The sequence below is a fragment of the Protopterus annectens genome, chromosome 14.part0 (genome assembly GCF_019279795.1).
Source record: "Protopterus annectens isolate FY-2018-M chromosome 14.part0, PAN1.0, whole genome shotgun sequence".
Lineage (NCBI taxonomy): Eukaryota > Metazoa > Chordata > Ceratodontiformes > Protopteridae > Protopterus > Protopterus annectens.
This window is the reverse complement of record NC_056748.1, coordinates 1,159,478,983-1,159,497,337: the sequence shown is the minus strand read 5'-3', so window position 1 is coordinate 1,159,497,337 and position 18,355 is coordinate 1,159,478,983. Positions and strand designations below refer to the sequence as shown.

At 45.9% G+C, this 18,355-nt stretch overlaps 1 protein-coding gene across 5 annotated transcripts in view; it reads left to right on the top strand.

Moving 5' to 3' along the window:
• Positions 1-14,909, top strand: part of HNRNPH3 (heterogeneous nuclear ribonucleoprotein H3) — an 80,665-nt gene extending 65,756 nt beyond the window's left edge. For all 5 annotated transcript variants that reach the window (XM_044056969.1, XM_044056970.1, XM_044056967.1 and 2 more), the window contains one exon: positions 14,647-14,909. In XM_044056969.1, coding sequence (XP_043912904.1) covers positions 14,647-14,735 — 89 coding nt within the window. In that variant the 3' untranslated portion in view covers positions 14,736-14,909. The remainder of the gene's footprint in view (positions 1-14,646) is intronic.
• The last annotated feature ends 3,446 nt before the right edge of the window (positions 14,910-18,355 follow it).

The following is an 18,355-nucleotide window of genomic DNA, read 5'->3' as shown; positions in this document are numbered from 1 at the left end:
AACTGTCTGCACAGTTGGCTTTTGGAATTGGACCCAGTAGTGATTGACTTAGTGAATGTGGTGTAGTTGGGATCTTGCCATAGTGTTGGCGATCTTGACTGCATTTTAAGTTCTGGTTACTCCCTCCGTTGGCTTGGGGTGGACTTTGTCTTCCTTCCCTAATCACACTCCTATTTCTTTTTCCCTTGTTGCCACAGACCATAATCTTTTCATAACGCACAGTAAGGTTGTCCTTTTCTGGTCCACTTGTCTCTGCTTCTACCACCAGTAGTCTATATGGGATGGTAGTGGTGGAGAGCCAGAGCCTTGAAAGTAGAGATCTGGAGAAAGTAGAGATCTGGAAGTTGGCTATCAGATGGCAGGCCCAAGTACTCTTACTAATGGTTTCTTAATGTTTTTACAGATGCATATTTTTTCTCAAGATGGGATAGCCACTGCACTTTCCCTTTGGCTTGCCCAGTGCTCCATGTGTTTGGGTCCCTTGTTTGTTCCAGAGCAAACAGAATGCACCTGTATGATTACCTGCTACTAGGCTTTGTGCGAAGTCTGTATTCTAGGACACTGGTCTAGATTTTATCTTCGGTTTGCTTTTTCTCCACAAGCAAATGGTAATGCATGATGCCATCCTCTTCAACCTACTAACTTGAATGAAAACAAAGGAAAAAGTTCCAAAATTCTGAAACTCATTGGATTCCTTTTGGTACCCAAATAGTCCCTGATCACATCATGGTTATACAGGAGGTGATAGTGCCTGTATCTGTTAAGGATCTGCCTGTCCACTGTAGAGAGGGGCTTAATGAGAAGAGAAACTTCCCAAGGGAGCTTTGTACATCTAGCCACTATTGTGCAGAGCGCCTGGGCCTAAATTTGTTGGGAAAATGTGGTTATCCCATTGAGTTAGCAGGATCAGCTCTGTCTTGTGGAGTAGTTCTGGTGCCCATAATATCTGCCTGAAGGGTTTTCAGTTTATTAGCACTGGTGTAAGGAGCACTTTGGTTTTCTGTGGTTTAAACCCTTCCTAATTGTCAGTACAAGGGAAATTAGTTGTGTACTTGGTCTGCACCTTTAAATTCCTGTGCACATCTAAAGGCCTACAAGAGGACTGAGCAGGTGTTCTGTTTTGCAAGACTGTGAACAGGAGTTTCAACACTTACTAAAGATAGCTTTGTTTGCATCTCTAGTCTTGTGTTGTGTTTGTTTTCTGCTTTAAGTACAATGGAGGATTTGACTCGTTAAGGTCAAAATCCATTACTATGGCTTCTGAAACCCTAAAATTCCAGCTGTGTATGAACCCAGGCTTCTGAAACCCTAAAATTCCAGCTGTGTATGAACCCAGGATAATACTTTTCGGGTTTTCCAAGTCCTACTTTTATCTTACAGAATCCACCATAGGTAAGGATATCTAGTGCCAGTACTGCAGCCCCCTGATCCTCAAGTTCAGTTTATCCCTGTTGCCCCCTCCCCACAAAAGTGCGATCTTTTCCTTTTAAGATGCTCCTGATTCTTTTCTAGTTCAAATTTATAGATTATGCCAAACTGGTAGTTCTACTGTCCCTTTTTATATATAACTATTTGAAAGTGTATATGTAGGTTAAAGGCTTTAGGTCTCTTGCTGACCCACGAGTGGTCAAAAAGATTTAACCCTTGATTTGTCTGGTTTCTTTACTGCAGTATGAGCTGTATGGAATTGTATCTGCTGTGTTAAGTTGTCAATCTCGCCTTCATTCTTGCTGGATGGGTTCGGCTCCGACTCGGCACTTGCTTTAGCTCGAACTCCTTTTACCAGCTCGAGGCAACCCTATATCCCATGATGCAAGGCGGAACTACCTCGGATCTCGTTTGCCGCTTAGCGATAGAGGTCTCCTTTGCCAGCTGAGGTAAGTTTTTCTTAGTCAAATAAGAAAAAGTGTAGTTAGGGGTTTATTTTTCCCTGTTAGTGTAGTCTGTAATTAGTTACAGCCCACCCTATTCCCTATTTTTCAACCTTTTTATAAACTTTTATAAGTTTTAATTTTAAGTAGTTTAGTCAGGCCTAGTTCCCCTTGGTTATCCCTTCCTGTGTGTTTGTGTAAGGGATTAATTTGTGTGTTTGTTGGGACTGTTTGTGTTCTATCCTCCTAAGGATGTCAAAAGAAGGCAAGGTCTCAGGCTTCAAGAAGTGTGACCAGTGCTGTCAGAAAATGTCTCTGACAGACGGTCACACTTCTTGTGTTTATTGCCTGGGGCCTTTGCACCTGCAGGACTCCTGTGCTTTGTGTCATGCTTTTAGCCAGAGAGTCCTGCAGGAAAGGAGGAATAAACTCATCCTCCGGGGTTTACTTAAACCTGAAGGTTCTCCTCCTAAATCAGGGTCAGGAAAACCTCATAAGCCACCGAAGGCTCAGGCTACAGTGTCCAAGCCTCCTCCCGGTGGCTCCGTCGGAGCCGATATCGGCTCCGGCTGGAGTCTATACTTCGACTCAAGTAGTGGGTTCGGTGCCGGCTGGCTCAGATACCCAGACTGCTGTGGCCTTGGCTCCGGCTGGAGCCGACACTTTATCCAGCTTCGGGGCCGAGAAATCCTCGGCTCCATCTGGGGTTCAAGGGACTTCGGCTCCGATGGCTTCGACCCGTAAGAGATCCCGGTCCCCCTCTATTATGAGTATTCACTCGGCTCCGGGATCTCCTCTTTTGTCGGAGCGGAGCCATCAGAGCCGATCTTCGAGATCTTCCAGGCTGTCTGACCACGACTTGGAGAGGGTGGTAAGCAGGCTGTTGAAGTCTCAGGCACTGGTCCAAATGCTCCATAGCCCGTCTCAACAGACTTCGGCTATAGCCCCAATTCTTGAACTTCCTCCTCCGACTCCACACCAGAGTTCGGAGCCGGAGCTTCTTGGGACAGCGACTGTTTCGATGCCGGAGCCGATACATCCTTCGGCTCCGTCGTCCTCGGCTCCGATCTCCTCCTTGAGACCTTCCTTGGAGGGATCCGGTCGTCGGGTTTCCACTGTCTGCTCCGAGGGGGCTAGTGGCATCGGACCCTCGTCCGACCCCGCTCTCCCCCTCAGGGCTTCGGCTTTGGTAAGCTCGGAGCCGACATCGGCCTCGGAGCCTTCTCTCTCTTTGGAGCCGACCATGCCTGTCTCTTCGGAGCGGGTATGTTCCGGCCTCCCGGGGAGAGGAGCCTTTGAGGTGATGAGGAGTGTCCTGGCCTCTGAGCCCGGTCAACGGTCCATCCCTCTAGCTCCTCCCTCATCAGTGCCTGCAGATGCTTCTTGCCAGCCTCTTGCTCTCAGGCCCAGGGATCCATCGCCCCAGGTTTCCCCACTGGGAATTTCCTCCTCTTCCGAGGTTTCTCCTGACCCTGCAGGGGAACCCCCTCGGAAGAGGAAGTGTAAGAGGAAACACACAGACTCCCCTGAGTCTACTACATCTGATACAGACTTAGATGAGTCGGAGGGTTCCCCACGGTCCCCCTCTGAGGATGTCTCCTTTTCAGACATCCTTGAGCTCCTCAAACAGAGGGGGAATTGGCCCTCCATTGACCCCTCCGAGGATGAGTCTGTATACCTGGAGGCTTTTGGATCCCGACCCTCCACCTCCTGGGTGTCTCAGCCTTTCGACCCACTTATGCAGGTAGTGGCTCGGAAGGCGTGGGTGGCTCCAGATTCTGTGGAACCTGTCCCCAGAAGACCATCCAAGTTCATTACGACCCCGTCGGATAAACAGTTCCTTTCCAAAGGTGTCTCTGTGGATGCTATGGTGGTGGTGGTGGCGGCCACTAAGAAGGAACTGGCGGATCCTTCAGTACCTGTCCATCCTCCTAACAAGGATTCTAGGACCATGGACAGGTATGGAAAGCGGATGTTTTCTTCAGCGACCTTTGCTATGCGTTCGCTGAATTACCTTTGTCACTTCACCAGGCTTCTCAAGGAACTGGGTGAAGTAGTCCAGGATCCTTCTGCTGCTGGGGCTCAGGAAAAGATTGCCTCACAGCTTGCTATCCTGAATTCCATATCTAACTCCTCCATGCGGCTCATATCTTATGCGGCCGATGGAGCGAGCAGGGCCACAGGCACAGGAGTTGCTCTTAGACGCCAAGCCTGGATGCGGCTGTGTAATTTTGCGGACCCCTTTAAGGCGTCCTTCACTAATACCCCCTTTGATGGTTCGGCTTTGTTCGGACCTCAAGTGAAGGATACCTTGACCAGGTGTGAGCAGGACGGTAAAACTCTTTCTGCCGTTGGAGTCCAATTTTCCACTCCTCCTAGACCATATCCCAAGGGTCAGAAAGGGGGGAAGATGTGGTTCCGTAAAGCCCAAGGAGCTACACCGGACACACGTGGTCAGTTTACCCGCAGAGGCAGAGGGGGTAACAATAATAGACGCCGCCCTAGAGGCAGGGGGGGTCCTCAGAACCAGGGCAACAGGGAGTCTCTTCCTGAGAAGCCCTTTCAGCATCCCTGAGGTGTTGCCTGACTGTCCACCCTTGGAGGCAGTCGGGGGAAGGATTTCACTGTACCCAGTAGCCTGGCAATCCCTATCCCACGAGAAGTGGGTACAGTCGATTATATCCGAGGGTTACAAGATCCCCTTCGTAAGGTTTCCCGTACCTCCACAATCCCTTCCAGACATCTCACCCGGTCAAAGGGATTTGGCAAAACAGGAGGTTTCAAAACTCCTAGAAAAAAGTGCCGTCCAGACAGTACCGGCAGACCAAGTAGGATCCGGCGTCTACTCAAGATTCTTTTTGGTCCCCAAAAGGACGGGAGATTGGAGACCAATATTAGACCTGAGCAATCTGAACAGATTTGTCAAAAAGGCAAGATTCCGGATGGTCACGCTTCAGTCCATTCTGCCTTTTCTGGGCAAGGGCAACTGAATGTGCTCTATAGACCTTCAGGATGCGTACTATCACATAAAGATTCACAGGCGCTCAAGGAGGTTTCTCCGCTTTCGGCTAGGGACCAGTCATTACCAATTCAGAGCCCTGCCCTTTGGCCTCACTTCAGCCCCCAGAGTGTTTACCAAATGCATGGCAGTGGTCACAGCTCACCTGAGACGTCTAGGATTCCAGGCGTTTCCTTATTTGGACGACTGGCTCCTCTCCGCCACCACCAAGTGTCAGCTTCTTCAGTCCAGAGACTACACCCTTCAGCTTTGCAAGAATCTGGGAATTTCAGTAAATTTCGTATCTTCTCTGCTGCATTGCCAATCTATCACCTTTATAGGCGCAGAGTTAAATACCGTCAAAATGTTAGCCAGGCTAACAGATCAAAGAATTCTGGACATCCAAAAATTTGTTCGGCTTCTGTTACAAAGCAACAAGATCAAAGCCAGGTTTGTCCTGAAAGTTCTAGGCCTAATGGCTGCGGCCATTGTTCTTTTACCACTGGCTCGCTTTCACATGCGTCTCCTGCAGTGGATGCTATTCACGCAGTGGTCGTATCACAATCTTCCGATGAGACACGAAATCTTAGTAACACAGTCGTGCAGGGCTCATCTGGGCTGGTGGATATCTTCCCCTCTTCTTCATCAGGGCCGACCCTTTGTTCCACCTCCTCCAGTTGCCACAGTCACCACGGATGCCTCTCTGATCGGGTAGGGGGGGGCATTATCAGGGCAGGATGGTCCACGGGACGTGGCAACCCATAGAATACCATCTGCGCATAAATGTCCTGGAGATGAGAGCAGTGCTTTTAACGTTGCAAGCCCTCGACGACTTTCTTCCCACGGGGACTATTGCAGTACAGACGGACAACATGTCCGTGGTCTGGTACATCAACAAACAGGGCAGAACCAGGTCCTATCCCTTATGTCGAGAAGCTCTCAGACTTTGGCAATGGGCGATCTCTTCTCAGCGGTTTCTGATAGCAACGCACATCCCCGGCAGGTCCAACCTATTGGCGGACAGGCTAAGCAGATCTATTCTGATGCCTCACGAGTGGTCTCTCAATCAATCTGTAGTGGATCAGATTTTTCTGAAGTGGGGCACTCCTTGTTGCGATCTTTTCGCTACCCCTCAAAACAACAAGTGCCCAGACTATTTCACTCTATTTCCCTTCCAGGCCAACCCCTGAGAGACTCTCTAACCCAGGATTGGCCTCGGGGACTTCTTTATGCTTTTCCTCCCTTTCCATTGATTCCACAAGTCATTCAGAAAGCCACCGTTTTGAGAGCCAAATTGATCCTCATTGCTCTTTTTTGGCCTCGACAGATTTGGTTTCCGTCTCTGCATCGTCACCTTCTGGTGCAGCCCTGGCATCTGGACCCAGTTCCGGATCTTTTGATCCACCAGTCGGGTCAGCAGCACCGGGCCATTCATTCTCTCAACCTCACTGCTTGGTTGCTCCACTTCCTTCCCTAGCCAGGCTACCAATGATTTCTGACTCAGTCAGAGAAATTTTAGTGTCTTCTTTGAAGTCGTCCACTAGGACTATTTATGCTAGCAAGTGGCGACTGTTTTCGATGTGGGCAAACTCCAGAAATATTGATCCTTTTACTGCTCCCGTACATTCTGTTTTAGATTTCCTAGCGGAGGTTTTTCATTCGGGATCCTCGTCATCTACAGTCAAAGTACAACTGGCTGCCATTTCCAAGTATCATGTTGGCTTGCATGACAATAACATCATGTCTCATAGATTATGCAAGGCCTTTTTGAGAGGAGTTTTTCTCCTAAAACCACCTATAAAGCATCCTCCTCCGCAATGGGATCTAAACTTAATGTTAGCATCCTTGATACTACCTCCTTTCGAACAGTCTGCTTCATGTTCTGAAGTTATTGACGTGGAAGACTATATTTTTACTGGCTGTCACTTCTGCAAGAAGGGTTTCCGAGATTCAGGCTCTCTGTATTCGTTCACCTTATTTGGTTTTTCATAAGGACAGGGTATCGTTAAGAACTAACCCTTCCTTTCTCCCCAAGGTTGTATCTCAAACCAATATTAACCAATCTATAGATTTACCAGTCTTTTTCCCTAACTATTCTGACAGAGCTGAACAGAAATTGCATTTTTTGGATGTCCATAGTCAGCTCAGGTACTACTTGCATAGGACTAATCAAATTAGAAAATCGGACCAATTGTTTGTCTCTTATGCAGAAAACAGGTTAGGTCTTCCAGTTTCTAAAGTGACCTTATCCAGATGGTTGACTTCCACCATTTCCTGTGTGTACTCTCTGAGGCAAACAACTACCTTCTAAGCCAAAAGCACACTCGACCAGGAGTCTATCCACTTCTGCAGCTTTTCAGGATAGACTTCCCATTGATACCATTTGTGCAGCAGCTACTTGGGCCACGCCTCATACCTTTGTTTCTCATTACAAGTTGGATTTGGCCTCCAGAGATAGGGCCAGTTTTGGTTCCACAGTTCTCAAGAGTCTGTTCCATTGAGCCACCGGGATACAGGTGCTAGGGGCGGTCCCATCCAGCAAGAATGAAGGCGAGATTGACAACTTAACATTTAGAAGTTATGTACCTACCATAACGTTCCATGTTAGTTGTCTTCTCTCGCCTTCTTTCTTCGCCCTCCCTCCTTCCCCCTGGCCTGGACAGATCTTGAAGAGTTCCTATTAGTTTGTTTCCTCTGGATCTTTGTTATGAGGACTTCTTTTAGGAAGCTTTGTTCCTAATTTGGTTAGGATAACCTTTAGCAGGGTAAGTTAGCTGCCAAACGAGATCTGAGGTAGTTCCGCCTTGCATCATGGGATATAGGGTTGCCTCGAGCTGGTAAAAGGAGTTCTCGAGCTAAAGCAAGTGCCGAGTCTGAGCCGAGGATCGGCTCCGAACCCATCCAGCAAGAAAGAAGGCGAGAGAAGACAACTAACATGGAACGTTATGGTAGGTACATAACTTCTAATTTTTTGCTACCCCATAGCTTTCAGAGCTTTGGGAATCTAGTCTCCTGGAGACTTCTAGTCATTGGTGTTTAGTCAACTTGCTTGCTGCCATTCGCAGTACAGTAATTCCACCATTCCTTAAGCAAACTCCCTTTTTTTTTTTTAAATCTCTTTTCCTGGTTGTTGCTGTACAGTTTTTAAATAAAATTCTTATTTTTGGTCACCTTTTTTTAAACCATTGAGTATTGCCAGTATAAAATTCTTATTTTTGGTCAGGTGCCCCCCTTTTAAACCATTGAGTATTGCCAGTATGCTGCTCAATGCTAGAAGTCTAAGCCTTAAAATGCATTTACTTGAGGCCCGCCTTTAAAATGGAAAACAGACATTTGTGCAGTGACAGACTTGGCTCAAGGCTCCAGAGAGCACCCCCTGCATTACCAGGCTATAATTCATACCACACCTTCCGGCCACAAAGGAGCAACTTATCCACACCCCCACCAGGGGCCACAATATCCTAGACTTGGTCATTACCAACATGGGTGACCGATGTTTCACACCAAAGGTCATTTCCTTGTTGATCAGATCGACCAGAAGCTAATCAGCCTAGACATCCACATCCCGCTTCCACCCCCCAGTTAGGGAAACGACAATAAAATTTCTCCAAAGCTAACTTCATGCTTAAGACTGAGGTGACAAACTTGACTACACATGCAGACTGACAGTAGAGGTACGACTACTGAATCCTACACAAATGCACTTTAAGTACTTACACGAGTGCATGGATCGACGAGTGCATGGATCGTGCTATCCCTAACGGAACGCAAGTTGCTATCCTCCCCAAAAAAATAAAAAAAGGGAAGCCAATCTTGTGGTCCCCTGCCATAAACGCTGCAACAGAAGAAAAACTTTTGCAAAAAATAAAATCCCATGACTGGAAAAACTCCCTGATCAGCCTCTGTAAGAAGCTGAGATCGTTAAGCTAGTTATGAAAACAATCGCCACTGATTCTAAAGGCCACCGCAAAGCATTCTATAGCTTGTCAAGAATCTCAGTGGCAACACTCTGATCTGCTCTGAGTTGCAGCACAATGGCACTAAATATACAGAACCAACTGATACTGCAGTCATTCTGGCAGATGAACCTAACTTTACCTCCCCCCTCCCCTCACCCCTTAAAGGTCCCATCTCTGTACCATAAGAATGCAAAGTTCCTGTAATCACAGCTGCACAGGTAAAAACTAGACTCTACAAAGCTAAGAACACCGCGTCCATGGGACCTGACAACATCCCAGGCTGCATTCTGCATGAACTACAGAATACACTGGCACCCCACCTAAGCACAGTGTTCAATCATAGCCTCACCTCGGGCTTTATGCTCACTGAGTGGCGCACTGGGGTGGTTATCCCACTCCACAAAGGGGGAGCCACCACAGACCCGGGAACTACTGCCCCATTAGCTAACGAGCCTGGTCTGCAAGGCCATGGAATGTATCCTAGAACTTGTAAACAAAAACCTTGGTAGTCTCTGAACTCTGGGCCCCACCCAGTTTGGGTTTGTAAAAGGCAGATCATGTCTCCTAAACCTATGACTTCTTTGAAGCAGTCAAAGCTGTAGAGGAGGGTAAGGTGGTTGACGCAGCATATCTAGATCTCGCCAAGGCTTTTGACACCATCCCCCACTCTGGGATTAGTTACTTGCTGAACTAGGTATAAATTCCTATGCCACAAGATGGGTTGCGCCAACTGGCTCACTGACAGAACCCACACTGTGAAGTAGCGGACTTCAAATCCTCTCCTGTTGGGAATCTACTTGCCTGAAGTACAGGGTAACACAAGTTCTTTGGCTAACTAAGTTTGCAGATGACTGCAAACTAGGAACCTGAAACTAACGTGGGCATCCTACAAAAGGGCCTTACTGAGACTACCATGGCCTCAAGCTCAATGCCAAAAAATGCATTGTCATCCCCTTTGGTAAAAACTCTACCCATGAGCTACCACACAAGTGGGTAGTCTACTTGACATCGAAAGTGTGGAGAGACCTTGGGACACAGGTTGACAGTCTCCTTTGAAAGTCACATCACCACATCAGTCAGGAAATCCTATGTGGCACACCTCATCACAAGGTTTCTCATCCAGGGAAAGAGGTCATTGTTCCCCTCTACTAGTCACTCAGACCCATTATAAAGTACAATGCCCCTTTTTGTATGTACCTCACAAGACCTCTACCACAACTGGAAAGTCTGCAAAAATACCCGAGGATTAACAGATGCCCTACGCAGATGGTCTCCAACTCCAGCTTTACTCCATTGCATATCACCTACTCTGAGGCTGTCTCTGCCTAGGCTATGAAAAGCCCAGAGCTGTTGGACATGCTCTATTTAAAGAAATCCCAATCCCTCGGAGCTACACATTCTAGGGACCTAAACTTTATCACAATAAACAGAACATGCTGGAGGGATAGATTCCTGTTCCAGAGACTTCCCATACTCTACAAAACTACCTATCCATATCGAACAATGCTTCTCCTTAACACTCCCTCTTGATTGGATGAGAAATTCACCCCGGGGATCACCTCTGTGGCTCCCCTTGACGGGCACAGGAAAATATTCTTGGGTGGCGAAAGCCAGGGTACCTTTTTGGATAGGCTTGTCTGGGCCCTAGGGTTGATACTAAGCTATCTGTCCTGTCCTGTCAATCCATCTTCATTTATTCCTTGACATGTGGGTTCGGTCCCAGCTATTAACTACAGCCTGTGAGCCCTCAAGTCCTATCCAGAGTGGTCCTGTTCAAATTGCCTCAGATTTCGTTTGCTACTACCTAATGACAGCTGTGTTGCCAAATTGCTCTCTAGGTAAGTTTTACTCTTTTTGTTTGTTTTATTTGAATGTTTTGTAGTTTGATCTTTTTACCTCTCGTCCCTCCTTCTCTTGTACGCTTGGGTGTATTTTGTGACCACTATTGTTGGTGGTATTTTTTTAAGGAAGAGTACTTGCCCACCCTTCCTAGACTTTATGTAGTCTTAACCATCATTTGTAGTTTCTGTACCTTTGGTTCTCTCTCTCTCCTACCACTGGTAGTCTTCCTAGCCTTTTTTGGTTTCATTTAGCTTGTTTTGTGCTGCCGAAGTGAAAGGAACTTTGGATTCAAATGTCAAGACTGGTAATGCCCAGACTTGGCCATCTTTCTGCACCAGAGGACCATCAGTTTTGGGCAAAGGGATTACCAGTAGATGCCATGGTGGCATTGGTGGCCACTAAAAAGAAACTGGCAAAGGAAAGTTCACTACCCATGCTCCCAGAGTCTGAGGCAGTGGATAGGTTTGGAAAACAGCTTTGCAGTTAAACTTTGCGGTCTTTGAACTTTATGGCACACTTCACCTGACTTAAAAGGGATACCTTAGCAGCCATATCTGAAGAAATCCAAGATGAGGCTGCTTTTCAGTTGCCACCCTAAAGTCCATGAAGCTTAGCGCATGTAGTCAAAAGGGACTAGAGCAGTGGGATCAGGAGTAGCCATTAGGGGAAGAATCCTGAATGCTTGTGCAAAAATAAGGAGCCATTCATGTCTTCATTTGTCAGTGCACTGTTTATGGATCATCACTTTCTGACACTAAAAGTTTGAGAAACTTTGTCCACATGTGCAAAAGATGGAAACTCCCTTTTAACTGATGTCTGAGGTCCTACCAGACCTATATATATGTGTGCGTACGTGTCCATTTAAATCTGGTATGCCATTTCTTCATTGAGTATTTCTCATTGTTTGAACTTGCCACTTCTGGGTTTTTTTGATTCTGTGCTTCCTCTCATCTGGACTTTTTAAGTTTTGACTGAGTACGTTTTTGCCTGATCCTTTAGTAAAATTCATTTGAAAGCTGGGTTACTTACTCTACCATGGTCCACTGTAGGCCTAATTCATGGGCTGTGGAGTTTTTGTGGAGGGTATGCTTAAAGTTGAGACTTGGTTTATGACAAAGATTTTCCAGCTTTGTTTAGAACAAACTTGAAATCCTAAGGTTTGGCAACTTTATTGCTCAGTCATAGGTTTATAGCTATGAATAGACACTGCTGTAATGGAAGTCCTCTTCCAAGAAACCCTACATTTGGGCAAGACTGAAATTGAATTTGCCTTTGTAATCTGGGATCAGAACTTGGTCTTTTTCATATTGAATAAGCTGCTGGATTTGCTTACGTGGCAAATTGTATTTTAACATTAAAGCTTTAGCTGTTGGGTTTGTTGGAGTGGTTAGCATTTTTATTGGACGATGTTGAATTCAGTGTGGACCTGGTTGTGATTGTAGTCAGTTATCCTCGCAAATGAGATTGGTGGCAGAGGTAATCCCAGAGGGCTTGAGTGAGTCTGTATACCTGTGATTTGGAGGATGACTAGACTAATGAGAGAGTATAAAGGAAAAGTCCAAATAACTTTAGCTGCATGTTCCTCTCTGAGGAGGGTGGGCAAGTCTGATCTCCTTTCATAATCTAAATTTACTAACTTCATGGTAACTTTGTCCAGAAGCTCATATGGAGGCTTAACATACGAAAGATGGGTGTGCTGAATTAAAGTTCTTAAAGATCCAGTGCCCCTTCAACTGTGGAGTATGGGCTTTGCATTGAAACCAGTGTCTGAAGCGGTGTTCAGTCCTAGAGCTTGTTTTAGTTGTGTATTCCCCATGTAGGAGGTAGGAGATATAGTTAAGCATGGGGCCTCTTCTAAGCATAGAGGAAAGACCAGTTCTTCCAGATTCTGATCTTGCAGTTGCAGAATGCATGCAAGGTTGTAAAACAATGCTACAAACTTGTACGTCTGGCTGTTTAGCTCTGAAAATGGTTTGAGCCAGCAATGCTGTTAGCCTTGCCTTTTAACCTCACTGGGAATGTTCAGGGGTTACTCCTTGATTTTTAGTCCAAAACTCCAGACTAATAGGTGGAAAGCAGTAGGAGGGAGTGGTGCTCACAGCTGTTTGACTTGAAAATGTGTGACTACAATTGAATCCGAAATTATTGGAGACGTTCTAGTGTGGCCATTGGAGACGTTCTAGTGTGGCCATTGGAGACGTTCTAGTGTGGCCATTGGAGACGTTCTAGTGTGGCCATTGGAGACGTTCTAGTGTGGCCATTGGAGACGTTCTCGTGTGGCCATTGGAGACGTTCTCGTGTGGCCATTGGAGACGTTCTCGTGTGGCCATTGGAGACGTTCTCGTGTGGCCATTGGAGACGTTCTCGTGTGGCCATTGGAGGCGTTCTCGTGTGGCCATTGGAGTTCTCGTGTGGCCATTGGCGTGTGGCCATGGGAGACGTTCTCGTGTGGCCATTGGAGACGTTCTCGTGTGGCCATTGGAGACGTTCTCGTGTGGCCATTGGAGACGTTCGTGTGGCCATTGAGACGCTCGTGGCCATTGGAGACGTTCGTGTGGCCATTGGAGACGTTCTCGTGGCCATTGGAGACGTTCTCGTGTGGCCATTGGAGCGTTCTCGTGTGGCCATTGGAGACGTTCTCGTGTGGCCATTGGAGACGTTCGTGTGGCCATTGGAGGCGTTCGTGTGGCCATTGGAGACGTTCTCGTGGCCATTGGAGACGCTCGTGGCCATTGGAGACGTTCTAGTGTGGCCATTGGAGACGTTCTCGTGTGGCCATTGGAGACGTTCTCGTGTGGCCATTGGAGACGTTCTCGTGTGGCCATTGGAGACGTTCTCGTGTGGCCATTGGAGACGTTCTCGTGTGGCCATTGGAGACGTTCTCGTGTGGCCATTGGAGACGTTCTCGTGTGGCCATTGGAGACGTTCTCGTGTGGCCATTGGAGACGTTCTCGTGTGGCCATTGGAGACGTTCTCGTGTGGCCATTGGAGACGCTCGTGGCCATTGGAGACGTTCTCGTGTGGCCATTGGAGACGTTCTCGTGTGGCCATTGGAGACGTTCTCGTGTGGCCATTGGTTGGGTGTACAGAAGACTTGAATTCTGTGTAGCTAACAGTCATGCAATATAGGGTGATGGTTGAACAGTTGTATCCATTAGATTTGGCCGGTGTTTGGGAAGGATGTCTTTTAAAAAGCCATCAGAACATGAGTACAGGTTTTTAAAATAAGCGCACAATGCCTACAAGTAGAAATGGCCCTGGAGCTCTTAAGTTAAATATTTCATGTGTGGTTATGCCAGGCTCCACAACATGTGTTCATCTGCTCCCAAGACAGTTTCATAGGCCTTCTCCCACCAGATCAGATTTGCCAAGTGAATGAGACTGAGGTTTGGGTGGGCAAAGCATCCATTAGTCTTAAGTGTTTGCAAATTCCAAACAGCATGCTATACTGGAAATTGTCGATTGAATAAGGTCACCCTTTTTCAGAGTTTGTCCTCTGGGTTGCTTCAGATGTAAGAGGGGTGACTTTGGTAGACTGCCATTTGAAGTAGGTAGTGATGTAAATCGGCCTTTACTGCTATCGAGCGCCCAAGATGGTGTAGGCAGATATCATGGAAGATTGTTTCTAGCTGGGTTTGAATGGCGACCATGTGCTAAGCTTTGGAGGATGGGCCAAATGTCAGGTGGAGCTGTAATATCACAAACAATCCTACTGTAGTAGCAACACTTGCCACTGTATCATTTCCATGAGAAATAACCGCTTGGTATGTACTGCTGTAAAAGTTCCCACAAGCATGTTGAAGCCAAGCATATTGACTTTAGTTTCATGGTATGGAAGTTTAAGCAAGGGAATGGTTTTTGTGCCAAATTAAGTGGTTGTAAATGTGCTACAAAATTCTGACTGCAGTGAAGTAAATTTAAATTATTTGATTTGTCATTGTGATACAGTTGCTAATGGTTTAATTTTTATTTGCAGGGCGGTCTGGCGGAAGTTCCAGTGGATATTACGGCGGCTCAGCAAGTGATGGCATGGGAGGTGGAGGATGGCGTGGTGGAATGTATTAACTTGACATAATTTGAGAACTATAACTGATGGCCCTTTGTTTATTTTATTGTATTTTGTTTTGTATTCGAATTTTTAAATTTTGGAGAAATGCTAGGTTGTTTTAAGAGATCTGTGTAATTAGTTTGTAATTTTTTTCATTGTGCAGCTCTTAATAAATTTTTATATTGAACTGATGCAGTAGTGTCTTGTGCAGTCTGAGTTGAACAAATATTTGGTCTTCAACTGACACACATGCTAGAAGTGCTGAGATTATTTTTGAAAGTTGGATATGAGCTGTTTGTTTTACTGTGAGGCATGCAAACATTATCAGCAAGTCTGGGCTGTCTACTCCACAAAGACTCGCCGATTTGAAAAGCCACAGAATATGTCAAAAGGCCCATTTGTAGGGGCCCAGCATTTATAGCATAGCTTTATTATTAAAAAAAAAAAAAAAAAGCCCATCGCCATCCCTGGTAACCTTTCATGAAGTGGATATGGTACAAAGAATATCCAGAGCTTGTACAGTTCTGTATTCCCACCACCACCATTATCCAGAAAAATTCCCAATGTTGCAGCAGCACTAGAAATCCAAAAGCTGCAAAACGTTATCGGAGGTCCCACCCGGATCAGATGGAATCCGGAACCCAGAACTTAAGGTTCTTTATTGGCAGAGAAAACTAGACTGGAGACCAATTTTCAATCTGTATTGAACAAGTCAATTTGACACTGTTCCAATTGGTCATGGTTCAGTCCGTGCTGCCCTTTCTGGGCAAGGGTGACTATGTGCTTGATGTATCTTGTAAAAGATAGACAAATCCAGAAGGAGGTACTTGCGCTAAGAGCATCAGTTCAGCGCACTGCCCTTCAACCTCACCACAGCCACCCAGGGTGTTAAGTGGATGGCACTGGTTGCAGCTCACCAGTGCAGGTTTGTGTGTGCCTTTAAACTCCCAGTGGGTGTGGCTTGAACCTTTAAAAGATTACCACCTTACAGTCTTGACATGACTCATTGACTGCCATCATATTCTTCAGAATGAAGTATTTTAATATCTTATGTAGCATTCTTTTGAAATGTATGCGAATATGAACAAGCAGTATTTTCTGTCTAGAAGAGCAGGCGGAGGTAACTGCAGAATTGCTTGGAGGTGCATGTGACTGTAATGAGTTAAGACCAAGGATTCTGGGTGTTTCCACATTCAGACTGGCTCATTACTGCCCCCAACTAGGCGTAAACAAACTTGGGATCGGGTGTACCTGTTTGTCTTGGAAAAACTATAAATTTACAAGAAGTTTCACCTGCAACCAACCCAGACATTATAATTCATAGGAACAGTGTTCAGCACAGTAGACTTTCTGCAATACCAGAATTTCAGCCCGATTTTGGTTAGTGAGTCCACATGTGAGTTCTTCAGTGTATGCTCGCAACAATGTCAGTGCTTTCTCCGCCCATGTCTGCAAAGATGATCCTGGTATGCAAACAATACCTTTCCTTGTGGTACTGTCAGAGCAGCTGTTAAAAGGTCATTCTTTCCTTCAGCCCAAGGCCGTAGTGACCACGGATGCTTCCCAGATTTGGGGGGGGGGCGCTTACTGGGGAGAACAGTCCAGGGCACTTGGTATACCCTGTAAGGTGCCAAAGGTGCCAACCTGCATGTCATTGTTCTGGAGATGAGTGGTGCTCTTAGCGTTGCAGGCATTCCAGGACACGCTTCCTCTTGGGACAGTTGCAGTCCAGACAGGTGTGGTCTGGTACTTCAAGGGGGAGCCAGATGTTTAAGCCCTCAGTGTGTGGCAATATCTTTCAGCTGCTTTCCAAAAGCAATGTATATTCCCAGGAAGTCCAATGTGATGGACAAACTGGGCAGGTAAATTTTACCACCTCACGAGTGATCTGTTAACAAAAGTGAAGAAAATAATTTTCAGTCTGTGGGGCCAGCCTTGCTGCAATCTTTTTTGCATCCCCTAAACAAGTGCACCATCTTTGCCCTGATCTCCCCATAGGGGGAATTCCCAATGATGCTCTGCACCACGATTGGCTCCCCAGTGTTTTGTATGCTTACCCTCCAAATTCCTTTAGAAAGCAGCCCGGTAAAAGTGCAAAGTCATCCTAATTGCACCTTACTGGGTTTGGATTTGGCTCCCTCCTTTAGCCTCCTCTACTTTTTCCCACCTTGGATTCTGTATCCCAATTCCAGACCACCTGTCTTGCTTGACGGGCTTGGTTCACCTCCCATGGTTTAAATCTTAAATTGCATGGTTTCTCCAATTCCTTTAATAGCCAGGCATCTAGCGCCTTCCTCTCCAGGCATCTAGTGCTTTTCTCCCCTTTGTTTCATACTTTCTTCCCCTAAACCTTTGTAGAAAATTGTAAAGTAGTAAATGGAGGTTTGTTTGGGCAGAACAGTTGGATCAATCCCTTCTTGGCTCCAATTCGTACTGCTCTAGAATTTTTAGCAAGTCTTATTTGAGGGTGCTAGTTAAACTATTCAACTTGTTGCAATCTCTAACTTTCATACTGTATTTTAAAATGCTTTCCTGGCTTCCTCCAAACTGTACAAAGAAGAGTACCTTTCAAAAATATTAAGGCCCCTAAAGATCCCATGGGATGAGCCTGCGGATAAATGTGAAATTTTTGACCTGGCAAACTGCCTTTTTAGTAGCGATTACATCTGCTAGAAGAGTTTCAGAATAGGGTCACAATGCTTTATTTCTGCTGTGGTGTGCCAACATTAACTTGCCAGTATTTCTCTCTCAATATACAAATAAAGGGGAAAATGTGCTGCACTTACTGGATGTTCATAGACAATTACATTTTTTTCCTAGACAAAGTTCTGTATGCAAGGCATCTGGACATTCAGAATTGCCATTTAGCTAAAACACTTGATATACTTAAAGGGTAATTTGCATATGTCGCCTGTAATACGAGGGGTTTAAGATCTCCGTCTAGCTTTGCCAGATTTTTTTGTTTAACAAATGTTTTTAACTTTCTTTTCAGTTTTACTACACTGAAAAATGTCAAGACGTTATCTTAGTTTTCTTTCCATGTTCTAAATTAGATAAATGTTACAAAGGTAACTCTAGCTAGATGGCTAAGAAATTGCATCTCTTGTATGTAACCAATTGAATCCCTCCTTACAAAAGCCATTTAAAGACTCATTCAACCAGTTCTGACAGCTTGTGGCGTTTTCAAGTCTAAAGCTTCTGTGGAAGATGCTGTTTACAGCTTAGTCAAATCCTCGTACCTTTATCACTTGTTGCAAACTAGATTTGGTTTTGAGGGGAAGAGTAACCTTTGGCTCAACCATACTGTGAATATCCATCCACCCAGGAATTTGGGTAGCTGGGGTCTGTCCCATTAGTTGAATGGATAAAATTGCACAGCCTTGGATAAAGTTGTGTACTAACATTACGTTCTATTTGTTCACCCACCATCCCCCTGCACATTTCATAACAGACTTCCGGAGGAATGAGGTACTTTGGTACACATCTCCTTTGTGTTGAACTAGTTATGCTACTTTTGTAGGCTTCCTGTCAAGCTGTTAACATCCGAGGGATGTTTGGGTGGTGCATTATAGGTAGGGAAGGAGCTCAAGAGTTCGTTGGTGGCCAGGAGTTTGTAAAACGGACAAGTCTGAGGATC